Below are 19,051 nucleotides of genomic sequence, written 5' to 3' on the forward strand. Positions count from 1 at the left end.
TGATGCTGCCACCACCATGCTTCACCGTAGGGATGGTGCAAGGTTTCCGCCAGATGTGACGCTTGGCATTCAGGCCAAAGAGTACAATCTTGGTTTCATCAGACCAGAGAATCTTGTTTCCCATGGTCTGAGAGTCTTTAGGTGCCTTTTGGCAAACACCCAAGCAGGCTGTCATATTCCTTTTACTGAGGAGTGGCTTCCGTCTGGCCACTCTACCATAAAGGTCTGACTGATGGAGTGCTGCAGAGATGGTTGTCCTTCTGGAAGGTTCTTCCATCTCCACAGAGTGACCATCGGGTTCTTGGTCACCTCCCTGACCAAGGCCCTTGTGCCCTGATTGCTCAGTTTGGCTGGGCGGCCAGCTCTAGGAAGAGTCTTGGTGGTTCCAAACTTCTTCCATTTAAGAATGATGGAGGCCACTGTGTACTTGGGAACCTTCAATGCTGCAGACATTTTTTGGTACCCTTCCCCAGATCAGTGCCTCGAAACAATCCTGTCTTGGAGCTCTACGGATAATTCCTTCGACCGCATGGTTTGGTTTTTGCTCTGACATGCACTGTCAACTGTGGGACCTTATATAGACAGGTGTGTGCCTTTCCAAATCATGTCCAATCAATTGCATTTACCACAGGTGGACTCCAATCAAGTTATAGAAACAATGATTAATGGAAACAGGATGCACCGGAGCTCAATTTCGAGTCTCATAGCAAAGGATCTGAATACTTATGCATATAAGGTATTTCTGTTTTTTATTTTTAATACATTTGCAAAAATGTCTAAAAACCTGTTTTCGCATTGTCATTATGGGGTATTGTGTGTAGATTGCTGAAAAAAAATAATATTTAATTCATTTTAGAATAAGTCTGTAACATAACAAAATGTGGAAAAAGTCACTGGGTCTGAATACTTTCCGAAGGCACTGTACATATAAAGGATATTTAATATATTATAAATAGGGATTCTACCAGGCTTGGTGCCTGATTATCTCTATTTTCTTGTTTCTGTCTTCAAATTATTAAAGTACCACTTTAGAACAGGGAGAAAGAATTCTGCTAGCTAGAAGATTGTAACGGGCTAATGTGATGACGTGGTACACATATCTGCACATGTGATGTATTACGCAATTTTCGGGGACCACTTTTGGCTCATGGGTGCTACTATCAGAACTACTGTCTAAAAAGTATACAAAAGTACCAGAGAATCCCTTTAAGGTTGGTGGAAAATGCTATGTGCTACGCCAAACTGTACCTATCCTGTAAAGACTTCTAAAGCCCGTTACAATCTGCTAGACAGGATTCTGTTGGTGTAGGAGGTCAAGTTGTTCAGTACCATGTCAACTAGGTGCTCAAGGGTCGATGTGCCCTTGAGCAAGGCACTTAACTGTAATTGCTCCTGTAAGTTGCTCTGGATAAGAGCGTCTGCTAAATTACTGAAATGTAAAAATGTAAAATGTAAACGTCAAAACAAGTGATTCTGTCTCAGAGGCATATATATATACAAAGATATATATGTATTGGTTTGTTCTGTTTCAATCCTTTGGTTCAGTATGTTCAGAAGAGCTGTCATGCCGCCTGTTTCACGAAGGTATCAGTTTATGGAAAACCCCCAAAAAGTTGAAAAACTAAAAACTAAAAAAACTTAAACACAGATATGACCAAAACGAAACATTAACTCTGTCCAAACACAATACACAGAGGACTGTGAAGGACTGGAGCCATGGAGAGTTGAAGACCGAAGTAAGAATGGGAGAAACGCTGAAGACAAGTAATGCTAAAGTATCAAGCATTCAACTATAGAAAACATAACTCCCTTCAGAAGCCACTTGTCATTTTGTGGGTAATTTCTTGAAAACAGTTTTTATAGTTTCAAAATGTCCAAATTATTATTTATTTTTTAATCCTAATTGAATATTGTATGTATATATATATATTACTGTAAATATTGATCACATTGTGTATGATCATATATTTTGATACATTGAATGTTAATATTGTCAACCTATGTTATATATTTTTTACCTCCTGTTTCAGGAAGTGATGTCACTGAGAACTGCCCCTATATATAGGACCTTCCACCCCCACCTGGGATATGGATGCCTGATGAAGACCTAAGGGTGGAAATGTTGTTATAAATAAATATCACCTGGGAACAGCAGTGTACAGCGTTTTCCTTTCTGTTTTTCATTTCTACAGTTACAATACACTTGTGTGCCCGGGACCACACCCAAAAAGATGATTACTCTAATAGTACCTAAGGAATCCTCTTCAGCCTCTCGTCTTCCACATTACTCCGCCCATAGAAGAAGACACCTTTGCCTCTGCTTTAGATCATCTTTATGTCCATCCAGGCCTCCATGTTGCCACTGTTCCTCCTGTGTATCTAGCTATGTCCACATGCTTGGTCGTTATTGGGGTACATTCAGTGACATGAAACATTCTGAGCGTTGCAGATAGAAATAGAATGAATAGAACTGACATGCACCCCTATTCCATAGGACAGATGATCATGTATGTTCTACTTCATGTATTTCTATCCGAACATTCTGTAACGTTACATCCTCCTGAACAGGCCCCAGGTCTCCTCCTCTACCATGCCTTGACCTCTCTCCAGGCCTACTGCTCAGCCTGGCTTAAGTCATAGCAGAAGTTGAAGTTGCTGGGGGGTTTGGGCACCGGGGGGGCGCAGTCTGGGATGGGCACGTTCTCCAGGTCCAGGAGGCGGAGCTTGATCTCCATGGAAAGCAGGATATCCAGCTCACTCCTCATGCATTCACTACTCATGTCCCGCCCCAGGAGCACGCTCAGTCCATCTGTCCACAGGCAGAACTGAAGGAGGGAGACAGAGAGATCATCTTGTTATACTTTGTTTACTTTGGCAATGTACTGTACATGCTTTAAATTTCCACACCAATTAAGTTATTGAATTGAGAGAGAGATGTGTGATTTAACTCTGGGAAAAGACAGTGGGAGAAGGATCTATGTGGACAATACAGACACTAGCTCCTGTGACATGACTACTCACATCTGTTCTGGATGAGGCGATAAAGTTGAGGCTGTACTCCTCCACGTCATAAGTGATGCTGAAAGCCAGGTCCAACCCTTCCTGCAGGAGGACACAGCACAACATAGTTTATGGAGGGCCAGGTACATAGTGTGAAAGAGGAAATTAGCTGTAGGGCCAAAGGTGTGTTCAGGGGACGTTGTCAGTAGGGGCAGTGAGCCGGCAACTGGAGGGTTGTTGGCATCAATATCTCAGGTTCCACCTCCTGCTGATCAATTGAGCAAGGAATTTAACCCCCTAAATGTCTCATTGGGCGCTGCCGTCTGCTCCAGCCTCTCCAACCATGTGTGTGTAGGTGTATATATCGGGGGAGGGGGTTGGATAAAAGCAGAAGACACATATCCATTCCTTATATCTTATCATCAAACCTTGGTCTGTTTGCCCTTATTCTCCTTCATGTGAGGGCAGTCTTTCCCTGTCAGCAGTGCTTTGATATCTGCAACAGGAACTGAGAGAGGAAAATAGGAAGAGCATGTTTAGAGGCACACTTCAGCTTTGAACACAGAGCCAATGACAAAAGGGTGATGTCAAAGGAGTGTCAAGGCTACAATGGAAGGTTACAGAGTCACTCATAGTGTTGCTGTTGTTAATAACTCACTCTTCTCCTGGAGACTCTCGATGGGGGGTGTTTCTGTGTCCTCCTCCACATCGCCAAAGTGCAGGACTTTGTGATTGGGTGACAAACGACAGTACCACAACTTATCTGAAATGACCAATAATAACAAATCATCAGCATGATTAAAGAAAGGGCATCTCTCTTCTCGCTTCATCTACCATCCTTCATTCGTCTCCCTATTTTTCACTGGGGGTTGGGCTCTCCTGGTAGCTTCCCCTTTTACTTTTCTCTCTCTTTCTAATGTAAATGCCTGTCCACCCTGTTAAGTTCATGTTTAAAGTATCCCTATATTTCTGTTATTACGGGGCTACCACCCAGTCAAGAGTGCGCCTGCACAGGGAGTCTGGTTGTTGATGGACCTAGCCTTGAGTGGAATGGCTACCTTGTAGTGTGTTCATACGGTATAGTAAACTTTGTTAAACTGGAATCTTGTCTTTGTGTCATTTCGAGTTAACACACCCCTCACAGAGGTGCGTGGAGTCTCACCCTGTCTTCGTCGACTGCTGATCTTGCGGAAGAGGGTTCCCTGACACAGGCGGTTCAGTCTCTGCTGGCGAATCAGCTCCAACAGCTCAGGCTTCAGACGCTCCTTCAGCTCTCTGCAGGGGCAGAGACAAAGAAAGAGTCACACACACTGCAAGTAGGGGAGAGCCAGGATGAAAATACTACGGGTCTAAAGTAATGCACTCATTTTCTCAGATAAGACAGAAGCTAGAATGATGTAGTGAAGTCAGTATGTTCCTAATGCATAGGACGAGCTCCCTGCAAAAAAAACAGCCAAGTCCTACAATGTTTCGCCGAGCTATGGCTAAGCATGAATAGTCAATGAAAATGGTGAGAAACATATCCTACTACATTCCCATTAAAGTGAAACGAGAAAATTATGGTTAATACAGCTATTATGTCATCCATTTTAGTCTGAATAATATTGTAAGGCAAAATATTGTGGTTGAACAACATTGTGATGTTGATGCATGGTTAATTAATTATTCAAATCGACACAAACATGAAATTATGGCTGCTAGTACATTTGTTGAACGTAACGAGCATTACAAACCAGAAACATGGAGATAAGACAGACTTCTCGCAAACTGTTACTTCCGTCCCAAGGCTGTGTTACTCCTGCCCCGCCGGCAGGTACAAAAGTAACATTGCAGTAGTTCTGTTCTCTGTCTATTTAATTTAAACTCATTTACCCTAGAAATTAAATTACAGTTGCTAATGACAGAGGAGATATACAGTTGGGCAAAAAAGTATTTAGTCAGCCACCAATTGTGCAAGTTCTCCCACTTAAAAAGATGAGAGAGGCCTGTAATGTTCATCATAGGTACACTTCAACTATGACAGACAAAATGAGGGGAAAAAATCCAGAAAATCACATTGTAGGATTTTTAATGAATTTATTTGCAAATTATGGTGGAAAATAAGTATTTGGTCACCTACAAACAAGCAAGATTTCTGGCTCTCACAGACCTTCTTTAAGAGGCTCCTCTGTCCTCCACTCGTTACCTGTATTAATGGCACCTGTTTGAACTTGTTATCAGTATAAAAGACACCTGTCCACAACCTCAAACAGTCACACTCCAAACTCCACTATGGCCAAGACCAAAGAGCTGTCAAAGGACACCAGAAACAAAATTGTAGACCTGCACCAGGCTGGGAAGACTGAATCTGCAATAGGTAAGCAGCTTGGTTTGAAGAAATCAACTGTGGGAGCAATTATTAGGAAATGGAAGACATACAAGACCACTGATAATCTCCCTCGATCTGGGGCTCCACGCAAGATCTCACCCCGTGGGGTCAAAATGATCACAAGAACGGTGAGCAAAAATCCCAGAACCACACGGGGGGACCTAGTGAATGACCTGCAGAGAGCTGGGACCAAAGTAACAAAGCCTACCATCAGTAACACACTACGCCGCCAGGGACTCAAATCCTGCAGTGCCAGACGTGTCCCCCTGCTTAAGCCAGTACATGTCCAGGCCCGTCTGAAGTTTGCTAGAGAGCATTTGGATGATCCAGAAGAAGATTGGGAGAATGTCATATGGTCAGATGAAACCAAAATATAACTTTTTGGTAAAAACTCAACTCGTCGTGTTTGGAGGACAAAGAATGCTGAGTTGCATCCAAAGAACACCATACCTACTGTGAAGCATGGGGGTGGAAACATCATGCTTTGGGGCTGTTTTTCTGCAAAGGGACCAGGATGACTGATCCGTGTAAAGGAAAGAATGAATGGGGCCATGTATCGTGAGATTTTGAGTGAAAACCTCCTTCCATCAGCAAGGGCATTGAAGATGAAACGTGGCTGGGTCTTTCAGCATGACAATGATCCCAAACACACCGCCCGGGCAACGAAGGAGTGGCTTCGTAAGAAGCATTTCAAGGTCCTGGAGTGGCCTAGCCAGTCTCCAGATCTCAACCCCATAGAAAATCTTTGGAGGGAGTTGAAAGTCTGTGTTGCCCAGCAACAGCCCCAAAACATCACTGCTCTAGAGGAGATCTGCATGGAGGAATGGGCCAAAATACCAGCAACAGTGTGTGAAAACCTTGTGAAGACTTACAGAAAACGTTTGACCTCTGTCATTGCCAACAAATGGTATATAACAAAGTATTGAGATAAACTTTTGTTATTGACCAAATACTTATTTTCCACCATCATTTGCAAATAAATTCATAAAAAATCCTACAATGTGATTTTCTGGATTTTTTTTCTCATTTTGTCTGTCATAGTGGAAGTGTACCTATGATGAAAATTACAGGCCTCTCTCATCTTTTTAAGTGGGAGAACTTGCACAATTGGTGGCTGACTAAATACTTTTTTTCCCCACTGTATACGTTGTTTGTCATAAAATATGGTCTCTCTAGCTCTATCAATCTCTGAGTATTTAGGAAGAAAACTAAAAGTGTTACTTTTGTCCCAGTTCTCCCATACCCATAACACACTCAACATCATTCTATTCAATTCAATGAGCTTTATTTGACCTAATACGGATAAGTGAGTATCTTGCATTGCTAAAGCAAGGACAGAGTATAGCAACACCCCTGATTTCATAGGGGTCAAAAGCATTCTGGACCAGAGAAGAATGGTGGTCATTCATTCACACTTGCATACTGGTCAGATGAAGCAAATGCTAAGCTACAGAACTATTTTGCCTTCACAAACTGGAATATGTTCCGGGATTCTTCCGATGTCATTGAGAAGTACACCACATCAGTCACAGGCTTCATCAACAAGTGCATCGATGATGTCATCCCAACAGTGACCGTACGTACATACCCCAACCAGAAACCATGGATTACAGGCAACATCCACACTGAGCTAAAGGGAAGAGCTGCCGCTTTCAAGGAGCGGGACTCTAACCCGGACGCTTATAAGAAATCCCGCTATGCCCTCCAACGAACCATCAAACAGGCAAAGCATCAATACAAGACTAAGATCGAACCGTACTACACTGACTCCAATGCTCGTCTGATGTGGCAGGGCTTGCAAACTATTACAGACTACAAAGGGAAGCACAGCTGTGAGCTGCCCAGTGACACAGGCCTACCAGATGAGCTAAATTACTTCTATGCCCGCTTCGAGGCAAGTAACACTGAAACATGCATGAGAGCATCAGCTGTTCCGGACAACTGTGTGATCACGCTCTTCGTAGCCGATGTGAGTAAGCCCTTTAAACAGGTCAACATTCAGAAGGCCGCAGGGCCAGACGGATTACCAGGACGTGTACTCCGAGCATGCGCGGACCAACTGGCAAGTGTCTTCACTGACATTTTCAACCTGTCCCTGACTGAGTCTGTAATACCAACATGTTTCAAGTAGACCACCATAGTCCCTGTGCCCAAGAACACTAAGGTAACCTGCCTAAATGACTACTGACCCGTAGCACTCACGTCTGTAACCATGAAGTGCTTTGAAAGGCTGGTCATGGCTCACATCAACACCATTATCCCAGAAACTCTAGACCCACTCCAATTTGCGTACCGCCCCAACAGATCCACAAATGATGCAATCTTTATTGCACTCAACACTGCCCTTTCCCACCTGGACAACAGGAACACCTACGTGAGAATGCTATTCATTGACTACAGCTCAGCGTTCAACACCATAGTGCCCTCAAAGCTCATCACTAAGCTAAGGGCCCTGAGACTATACACCTCCCTCTGCAACTGGATCCTGGATTCCTGACGGGCCGCACCCCTGGTGGTAAGGGTAGGTAACAACACATCTGCCACGCTGATCCTCAACCAGGTGGCCCCTCAGGGGTGCGTGCTCAGTCCCCTCCTGTACTCCCTGTTCACTATTGACTACATGGCCAGGCACGACTCCAACACCATCATCAAGCTTGCCGATGACACAACAGTGGTAGGCCTGATCACCGACAACGATGAGACCGCTTATAGCAGAGGTGCACAATTGGCGGACCTCGGTCCGGACCGAGTGAAGGTTATATCTGGAACTCGACACATTTCTCATAAATAATTGTTAAATTAAATACTGATGAAGCAACCCTTTTTTTCAATGTTAACATACTGCGCTGGCTCAGCGCAGCTGGGAAGGTCCCAGACAGCGCCTCATACTACTGTGTGTTGTCCAATCACGTGTGTTATTTAAATCACTTCACGAAACTCAGCCAATCAAAGTGAACGTTTACAATGCATGTTAGGAGACTGATGTTGTCAGAGAGAGACAGCGAGAGAAGCAAAAGCAGAAGCGAATGGAGAAATTATAGAATGGCGTGCTCAATAGTCAGGAAAGTCGATACAGAAAATGTAGCTTTCAAAGAGGAGTGGACAGACAAATATGCATTTATCCTTCCCACAGCGAGTGTCAAATCACTCTGCCTGATATGTTCAGAGACCGTGGCTCTAATAAAACGTGTCAAAGTGAAGCGCCACTACGAGACAAATCACAGATCTTTTGAGATAACATATCCACAGCAGTCTGAGGTGAGGGCACGCAAAATAAATGAACTCAAAGCCCAGTATGATCGGTCCACCAGAGTCCTCTTCCATGCATTCACTGCCCAACAACGTGCAAACGAATGTTCACTAAAAATTGCTTGGATTTTGGGTCAACACCAAAAGCCATTTTACTGACGGGGGAGTGGTGATGGAGTGCATGAATGCTGTTGCTGTTGCTGAAACTTTACTTGATGGTAAACAAAAAGACGAGCTGTGTGAAAAGATCAAGCAAATCCCAATGCCACGTACAACAACAGCAAGAAAGAGTGAAATACTAACAGAGGATGTATTAACACAGCTTGATGAAGCTATTCGGAGTGCACCATGCAGAGCATTAGCTGTTGATGAATCTGCTGATGTGAGTAATAATGCCCAGCTTCTAGTGTATGTTATATTTTACCACACAGAGAAGAAGGAATTCTGTGAAGACCTGTTAGGTACAACACTACTCAACACACATACAAGAGGAAAGGACATATACATGGCCATAAAGGAGATGCTGAGAAAGAGGGGGATAGATCTAAAACAAGTGGTCTCTATCACCTCAGACGGGGCCCCTGCAATGACAGGAAGAGAGAGAGGAGCTGTGGCACGGCTGAAAGAGGACAACCCTGATCTCACAGCTTACCACTCCATTCATCAGTCTGTCCTGTGCGCCAATCTGTCAGAAGAGTATGCTGAAGTGATGAATACAATGATGAAACTCCTCAACTTCCTCAGGGCATCCTCATGTCATCAACATCGCCTGCTGAGAGAATTCCTGAAAGAAGTTGAGGCAAATGCAAATGACCTACTGCTGCAATGTAAGATGGCTCAGTAAAGGCAGGGTGTTGGAACGTCCATTCGAAAGGAAATAACAGCTTTCCTAGTACAGCTCAAGAGTCAGAAGGCAACATAGTTTTCACTATTTTTGCAAGACAAGAGCAAAATGGATATTGGTGCTTTTTTGGTAGACATCACATCACACCTTAATGAGCTCAACGTGAAACTACAGGGCAAGAACAATTCAGTTTGTGATTTGATGACATCTGTCTGGTCCTTCCAGAGGAAAATGGAAGTGTTCAAGGAAGATCTTCAAGGAAACTGTGCACACTTCTCAAAAGTGCAGGAACAGATTCAGGGTGAGAGAGATGTTTCTCCTCATGTTGAATTCATAGATAAGCTGATTGGAAACTTCAGAATCGCTTTGACAGCTTCAGCCTTGGACAGCAGCTCCTTCTAATTGAGAATCAATTCCTCATCATAGATGTCAGGCGATTTTTAAAGGAGGTGACAAAGACCTTCAAGTGGGCACATGCTGGATCTCTACAGATGGAACTGATTGATCTGCAAGCAAATGTTGCACTAAGAGAGCACTTTCAACTAACTGATCATGACACTTTCTGGCTGCAGACTGTGTCTGAGACTGTTTTCCCTGGTCTAACCAAAGTATCACTACACACCTTGACCATGTTTGGCTCCACATACAGTTGTGAGTCTTCTTTCTCCACTATGAACCTCATAAAAAATAAGTACCATTCTAGACTCACCAATGAGCACCAACATATGTGCATGAGAATGGCACTGACTCCATTCCAGCCAAGGTTCAAATTACTGGCAGGACAAGCAAAAGCCCATTTCTCTCACTAAAGAAGAGATATGGAGAAGTGAAGTGGGAGAGAGTAGGAAAGATACATATTAAACCTATGGTTCCTTATTTGATCAAAAATCAAAGCACTTTTTTCAGAAACAGGCACTTTTGTTATTTTATTGTGAAGATGCAGTCTTGTTTAATTTGAAATGAGAACATTTGTGATAGGCCTACTTTTATTTATGATTAGGCTGCATATTTATTTTACCTCATATTTAATGTGTCTGCATTGAAAATGTGCAATAAATATTGTTGAAATGTTATTGAAATGTAGTACTTTGTTTATTAGCTATGCATATAGAAGAACTACATATGTCCCCAAATCATAGCGCACGTTAGACATTTTAATGGTTTAGACCTTTGGGGGGAGAAAATGTTAGTCACTGGGCCTCTTTGAATTCTAATTGTACACCCCTGGCCTTTATGGTGGAAGTCAGAGAGCTGGTCGTGTGGTGCCAGGACAACAACCTCTCCCTCAATGTGATCAAGACAAAGGAGATGATTGTGGACTACAGGAAAAGGAGGACTGAGCACACCCCCTTTCTTATCGACAGGGCTGTAGTGGAGCAGGTTGAGAGTTCTTTGGTGTCCACATCACCAACAAACTATCATGGTCCAAACCCACTAAGACAGTCGTGAAGAGGGCACAACAAAGCCTATTTCCCCTCTGGAGACTGAAAAGATGTGGCATGGGTCCTCAGATCCTCAAAAGGTTCTATAGCTGCACCATCGAGAGCATCCTCACTGGTTGCATCACTGCCTGGTATGGCAACTGCTCGGCCTCTGACCGCAAGGCACTACAGAGGGTAGTGCGTACGGCACAGTACATCCCTGGGGCCAAGCTTCCTGCCATCCAGGACCTCTATACCAGGCGGTGTCAGAGGAATGCCCTAAAAATTGTCAAAGACAACCCTAGTCATAGACAAGTCTAGGTCCGAAAGGCTTCTTAACAACTTCTACCTCCAAGCCATAAGACTCCTGAACATCTAATCATTGCCACCCCCTTTACGCTGCTGCTACTCTCTGTTTCTTATCTATGCATAGTCACTTTAATAACTCTACCTACATGTACATATTACCTCATTTATCTCAACTAACCGGTGCCCCCGCACATTGACTCTGTACCGGTACCCCTTGTATATATCCTCACTATTGTTATTTTACTGCTGCTGTTTAATTATTTGTTACTTTTTTACTTATCTATTTTTAACTTATCAGTTATTTTTCTCTAACGATCTAAAGCATTGTTGGTTAAAGGCTTGTAAGTAAGCTTTTCACTGTAAGGTCTACACCTGTTGTATTCGGTGCATGTGACAAATACAATTTCATTTGATTTGATTTTGATACACGCTGAAGTATACACACATACACACACTACGGGGGCTGATCACTGCCCTCTAGAGGCCTTTGGGGGGAGTACAGGCTGACAAGGGGTTTGTGTGTGTGTGTGTGTGTGTGTGTGTGTGTGTGTGTGTGTGTGTGTGTGTGTGTGTGTGTGTGTGTGTGTGTGTGTGTGTGTGTTTGTGTGTGTGTGTGTGTGTGTGTGTGTGTGTGTGTGGGTGTGTGAGAGAGAGAGAGAGAGATAGAAAGAGAGAGATAGAGAGAGATAGAGAGAGATAGAGAGAGAGTGAGAAAAAAATTCTGCCCAAACAGTTAAAGGACTCACAATACAGGCGGGGCGAGGGTCTCCTCTTGGTGCAGCCGCTCTGTCTGGCGTAGTTTGAGGATCTCACTGTAGTTCAGAGCATTCACCTTGTTCTTAAACAGCTCCAGAGACGTGGGCTTACTGGACAGAGTCCTAGTGATCTGCTCACGCACAACCTGCATTACCTAAAGACGTACAGAGACAGTCAACATTGATTATTTAAATGGGAAAACATACCAGCTATGTTATGGCTGTAGAAATGGTTTCTCTGGTGGGTTACACTATTCAAAAGTATGCAGTACTGTATATCATATTTGAATATATTTCAGTAGCTAGCAATTTGAGTGAATGTGGGTATGAGTTGAGAGAGAGCTGGACACAGTGATGCTTACACAAGGCTTTACACACCTTTTAGATAAAACTATGCTAAATCAATTCACGGCACCAAATAATTGATTAAAACACACTGTTTTGCAGCGAAGGTCAACAGTAACCTTAACAGCACTCTGTATGGTAGCACCATGGGGTAGCCGGAGGACAGCTAGTTTCCGTCCTCCTCTGGGTACATTGACTTCAATACAAAATCTAGGAGGCTCATGGTTCTCACCACCTTCCATAGACTTACACAGTAATTATGACAGCTTCTGGAGGACTGACATGCTGTCCAACAAATCAAATGATCAGAGAATGAATCTAGTCCCTAAAGCATAAGCTACAGCTAGCTAGCCTAGTTTTGAACAAATACTTTTATTCAAAAAAGAGAGAGAGAGAGAGAGCTAGCTATATTTCGTTGTATTATATTTTTTCACTTTCACTTACTTATCTAGTGAATGCAGCTAGCTAGTTTAGCCTATTCAAACACCCAGCACAAACAGAGAGGGATGCTATGTTACCTAGCTGGCTATGGTTATCCAACATTGGAACTTTTCCAAGTCAAGGTAAGCTTTTGATTGTATTAATGTATTGCCACCGGGGCCTGCCGGTGTAACTGCTAAACTGCTTGCCGGCCGTACACTGTACTGCATGATTGTAGCGAGTTTACTAAGGAGTTAGTTCTAGTAGCTACGTTGACTATGACATTAGCTCATTTGGTGACAACGATGTAGGCTGTGTGTAGCGGTTAGCGGTTGTGATATGAAGGTTTGGCTTGGAAAGCTTTTTTAGCCTGGTCACAGACATAGGATGTGTTGTACACTGAAGTCCACAAGTGAAGGGAAAAGGTGAGAGGAGGAGAGCACGTAGGTGCGAGAAGGAATATACAATGAGCAAAGTGTACATGCTGTTTGTACATGGCTGCTATGAAAGTGAACTGTGTTTGCGTGTGATCATGGGTGTATTCTTCCCCCGATTCTGTTGAAAAACGTTTCTTAAACGGAACGAAACAGGGATAAACATACCTGAATTTGTCCAATAGAAACTGTAGTTTGCCACTGTTGGACTAATGATTACACTCTAGGGCCTAGAACAACTAGATCCAGGCAAGAGTGTGCAATGCAGTATTGAATGTGTCACTGTCTATCACCTTGATTACTCAAATTTTTCTCTCAACCTGTGCACCTACGTTGTAAACTTTCATTCATAGGCTAGGTTGTAGCAACATCATGATGGGTATAGGGAACATGTTGAGTATCATGTAGTAGCCTAAACCTATCAATGTCACATTGATCTGGGTGAATGGAATATGAATGACATTCATCCAATATGCTTTAATAGAAATAAGACAATGCTCATAAAAAAAATTATCGTCCTCCATCATCTTAAATGGCACCGACCGCCGCTGGTGTGTGTCTGTGCAAGGGTGTGTCTGTATGTGAGAGAGGAAAATCTATGTTTCTTTCTACCATTGTGGCCACAGTTTAAAATTTCATTACAGAAATCTATGAGAACACACCAAACCCAACACAACTTAATTCAATCTCCCTCTTTCCTCCCCTCCTCTGTCTCTCTCCCTTTATATTCATCTCTCTTCCTCTCAGCGCGTCCCTACTTGGAATGTGTCTCAACACTGCTCTTGACCCCAAGCAGCCGTCGCCATGGGAATGTCATTTTTCTGTGCGTCATGGTAACCTGCCCTCTCAAAAGCTCCACAGCACAACAGTATGGAGCCCTTTTATGAAATAATGTGTACAGATATGTGGAGGGCACAATAACCATGACTCATGAAGGATGACAGGCTCTAAATTACAGAGTATCCATAGAGACCCCAGTATCTATGGAGTAAGAAGCAAGGAGCAAACAGTGTATAGCAATGGGGCACTCATCATCTATCTGCTGTGCATACAGTACTCATGAGGCACATAGTTGTATTTGTCAGCACCAAGTCTATTGGACCAATTCATCCCAATGCCTGTCGTGCTGATGTTAAATCCAAAATAATCAAGCCTCAATAACAGAAATGAAAGGAAATAGAACGCAACACCTGTAACAAAATACATATTACTAAAAACAATATAACTTTACAACCAGTGACCGTTAAACAAATATCCTGTGTTAAACACAGAATTGGACAAGGCTACACTACAACACAGCAACTACTGTACATTACATACACAGCACTTTATGGTATAGTTATCACACAATTCTAAAACAAAAGCCCAAAATTGTACTAATATGTAATAGCCATGTAATATAATATGTATTATAAACTGGGTGGTTTGAGCCCTGAATGCTGATTGGCTGACAGCTGTGGTATATGAGACCGTATACCATGGGTATGACAAAACATTTATTTTTACTGCTCTAATTACGTTGGAAACCAGTTTATAATAGCAATAAGGCACCTCGGGGGTTCTAAGGGCTGTGTCCAGGCACTCCACATTGGGTCGTGCGAATGAACAGTCCTTAGCCATGGTATATTGGCCATATATCACACCTCCTCAGGCCATATTACTTAATTAATCAATGTAGGCATACAAATATCTTTATAACAACACATCCAAGGACATTGGCACTAAAAGTGTAACGGAAATTCAGACAGTCATTATATATTCTGATAAATACTTGAACAAAACAAAGCTATAATTGACACCTTGCTTAAATTCCCCCAAGCTCCACCCTGTGTAACAACATTATTCACATTCTGTGTACATACCACCTACAAATGATAAATGAACAAAAATACAGTATCTCACCTCCATAGTGTGTCCTTCAAGTACAACCCAGAGGCCAACAATGTTAGTTCCACAGTCAAGAGAGAGAGAAAGGGAGATATGAGAGGAGAGAAATGGAGGAGAGGACAGCCGAGGGGGGAATAAGAGAGAGTAGCACCTTTATGGCATCATAGTCCAGAGCTAAGGTTATTTTGTAAACACATAGTCACAAACACTCCCGTCCGCTGCCTCTCTCCCCTGCCGTCACTCTTCTGGTTTAGCCAATAGAAAGAGAACCCCAGTACAGGAGACTGTTACCTCAGCCATAGTGAGGAGCAGCTGTCTCTGTTCCCTTACAACCCAGCAGTGTGTGTGTGTGCGCAGGAAAAGTGTGTGTGTGAGTGTGTGTGGTGGGGGCGTCGTCACATACACATACACACAGCGCTAGTTGGAGGGCCCCAGCTGGCAGCAGCGTGTTGCCTGGAGCGATTAACGCCTGAAATCGACAGCACAGTTAGGGGTTTATTGGAGGGAAGGGGGAGAGAGAGAAAGAGATGGTGAGACAGGGTTTGTGATTGAATGAGAAGAGAAACAGCGAGACTGCAACAGAGCGGTAGAGGATGAGAGGAGAGTCTGAGGGACATGGTAGAAAAGCCAAATATAGACTCCCAGTATGGCTTGTTGACAGTCTAACTGAGGTGTTGAATTTGCTCCTGTGAGACAAGCATGGACGGGACAGATACCAGTCACTCTTCAAGCAGTAAACAACAACACATTCGCTCAGCACCAGTAGTCTGCATACATTCCCTTAATATTTCTCATCAGACCTAACAAGTATCTGACTAAAGGGTGAACTAATCTAAAGCGGAGAGAAGAATAACACAAGCAACATAGGAAGATGCCTTAGTTTTGTATCCCCGCTCTCTCTGTCTCTCTAACATGGCTGACCACTGTCCATCTCTCCATTGTTGGCGTCCAGAGGTTTTTCTCTTGTGTAATTAATGCTGATGGACAAAGCGATTGTGTGGGGCCTTTCTCCCTTGCTCTGATTCTGCTATGGAGCGGGATTCTCTTTGTGCTTCTAATGCCCCATTGTCCCTGCCCCACGGGACTGTGGAAGGGAGTTGTGGGCACAAGCTGTGCAACACAATGACACAAGGTTAGGGACTTATGACCAAAATATAGTACCCAACATCCAATGTGTACCAAACTTCTTCGTACGAATGAGTAAGACATGAGGAATCCCCCAAAATTGTCAAACGCCACCAATGTACCCCCCACATCGCTGCCTGCACCTGCCCGCCCGTCCAACATCACTACTCTGGGCGGTTCTGACTTAGAATATGTGGACAACTACAAATACCTAGGTGTCTGGTTAGACTGTAAACTCTCCTTCCAGACTCACATCAAACATCTCCAATCCAAAGTGAAATCTAGAATTGGCTTCCTATTTCGCAACAAAGCATCCTTCACTCATGCTGCCAAACATATCCTCGTAAAACGGACCATCCTACCGATCCTCGACTTCGGCGATGTCATTTACAAAATAGCCTCCAATACCCTACTCAATAAATTGGATGCAGTCTATCACAATGCCATCCGTTTTGTCACCAAAGCCCCATATACTACCCACCACTGCGACCTGTAGGCTCTTGTTGGCTAGCCCTCACTACATATTCGTCGCCAAACCCACTGGCTCCAGGTCATCTTTGCTAGGTAAAGCCCCGCCTTATCTCAGCTCACTGGTCACCATAGCAACACCCACCCGTAGCAAGCGCTCCAGAAGGTATATTTCACTGGTCATCCCCAAAGCCAACTCCTACTTTGGCTGCCTTTCCTTCCAGTTCTTTGCGGCCAATGACTGGAATGAATTGCAAAAATCACTGAAGCTGGAGTCGTATATATCCCTCTCTAACTTTAAGCATCAGCTGTCAGAGCAGCTTAACGATCGTTGTACCTGTACACAGCCAATCTGTAAATAGCACACCCAACTACCTCATCCCCATATTATTACTTACCCTCTTGCTCTTTTGCACCTCAGTATCTCTACTTGCTTATCATCATCTGCACATCTATCACTCCAGTGTTAATGCTAAATTGTAATTATTTCGCCTCTATGGCCTATTTAATTCTGTACAGCACTTTTTGACATCAGCTGATGTAAGAAGGGCTTTACAAATTAATTTGATTGAAATTTGATTGATTATTGCCTACCTCCCTACTCTTCTACATTTGCACACACTGTACATAGATTTTTCAATTTTTTTTCTCTATTGTGTTATTGACTATACGTTTGTTTATGTGTAACTCTGTGTTGTTGTTTTTTGTCACACTGCTTTGCTTTATCTTGGCCAGGTCGCAGTTGTAAATGACAACTTGTTCTCAACTGGCCTGGTTTAAATAAAGGTTAAAAAATGTCTGATTTCATTACTACTAAAACAGGACCCAGGTGGTAAGTATAAAGATCCAGTCCATTTAAAAAACTGGAGGTCTCTAAAACTTCAATGTTGTGATGCGAAAGTCCTGGCGAAATGCATAGCTTATAGAATAAAAAAGATAACACCAGATATTGTTCATCCTGATCAGACAGGTTTTTTAACTGGACAATATATTGGAGATAATATACGACAATTACTTGAAGCAATTTAACATTGTGAAACATTGAAGATACCAGGTCTGGTCTTCATAGCAAATTTTGAAAAGGCGTTTGATAAAGTATGATTAGAATTGATATATAAATGCCTGGAATACTTTAATTTTGGTGAATCTCTTATACAATGGGTTATAGTTATGTACAGCAACCCCAGATGTAAAATAGTAAACAATGGTTACTTCTCAGAAAGTATTGAGCTTTTAAGAGGAGTAAAACAAGGCTGTTCGTTGTCTCCATTTCTATTTATTATGGCCATTGAAATGTTAGCTATTAAAATTAGATCCAACAAGAACATCAAGGGGTTAGAAATCCAGGGGATAAAAACAAAAGTGTCAATGTATGCTGATGACTCTAGTTTTTTCTTAAGACTGCAAACTGGATCCCTGCACAGTCTCATTGAAGATCTTGATCACTTTTCTAGCCTCTCTGGATTAAAACCTAATTATGACAAATTATATTACCTATTGGATCGTTAAAAAATACAGTGTTTACACTACCTTGTAGTTTACCAATAAAATGGGGGAAAAAAAGATACAATTTTATTTGGAATGCTAAAGCAGACAAAATTAAACGTGCCTATTTATATAATGAATATGAGTTTGGGGGGCTAAAATTATTAAATATTAAAGCTTTAAACCTCTCACTAAAAGCTTCACTCATACATAAGTTATACTTAAACCCAAAATGGTTCTCCAGTAGATTATTAAGAAAAGCTCACCCATTGTTCAAAAATTGCTTTTTTGCCTTCATACAGATTACTACCTCTAATTTCTGATGAATTGAAAATGAAATTTTGTTTAAAGTATCACCCTTTCTTAAACAAGCCATACAAAGCTGGTTACAATTCCAGTTTCATCATACAGAAAAGATAATACTTCAACAAATGTTATGGTTGAACTCAAAGATATTGATAAATAAAAAAGCATTCTTTATGAAAAAAATGTTTAAAAATTGTGTTATATTTATTAATGATATTATGAATAGAAATGGAGGAGTTATGTCACATATGCAGTTATCGAAAATATATGGGAATATCTGTTCAATCCAATGCAGGAGGCAAGTGGAAAAGGGAGAAGGTAGGGAACTTGTATGTCTGCCATATATTAAAGATACAAATTGGCTGAAAGGAACTGGCATAAATAGAAAAATATACCAGTTTCATCTGAGGACAAAGATGTTGAGAGCTGAGCCATACAGGTTGCAAAATCAATGGGAGATTTTCGATGTACCAATTTCATGGCACATGGTTTATGAACTGATACAAAAAACTACACTTGACTCAACACTTAAGAGTTTTTCAAGTTAAATGATTATTTAAAATTCTTGCCACCAACAGAATGCTATATATACAGCCGTGGCCAAAAGTTTTGAGAATGACACAAATATTAATTTC

General features: G+C 42.3%; 1 protein-coding gene across 1 annotated transcript in view; it reads right to left on the bottom strand.

Moving 5' to 3' along the window:
* Positions 1–2,062: 2,062 nt before the first annotated feature.
* Positions 2,063–19,051, bottom strand: part of LOC120042000 (engulfment and cell motility protein 3-like) — a 52,681-nt gene continuing 35,692 nt past the window's right edge. Inside the window, exons 16-21 of the mRNA XM_038986873.1 lie at positions 11,938–12,101; positions 4,163–4,275; positions 3,659–3,763; positions 3,429–3,508; positions 3,022–3,102; positions 2,063–2,825 (exon numbers count right to left, since the gene is read on the bottom strand). Coding sequence (XP_038842801.1) covers positions 2,613–2,825; positions 3,022–3,102; positions 3,429–3,508; positions 3,659–3,763; positions 4,163–4,275; positions 11,938–12,101 — 756 coding nt within the window. The 3' untranslated portion in view covers positions 2,063–2,612. The remainder of the gene's footprint in view (positions 2,826–3,021; positions 3,103–3,428; positions 3,509–3,658; positions 3,764–4,162; positions 4,276–11,937; positions 12,102–19,051) is intronic.

The sequence above is a fragment of the Salvelinus namaycush genome, unplaced genomic scaffold, assembly GCF_016432855.1.
Source record: "Salvelinus namaycush isolate Seneca unplaced genomic scaffold, SaNama_1.0 Scaffold6, whole genome shotgun sequence".
Classification (NCBI taxonomy): Eukaryota; Metazoa; Chordata; class Actinopteri; order Salmoniformes; family Salmonidae; genus Salvelinus; species Salvelinus namaycush.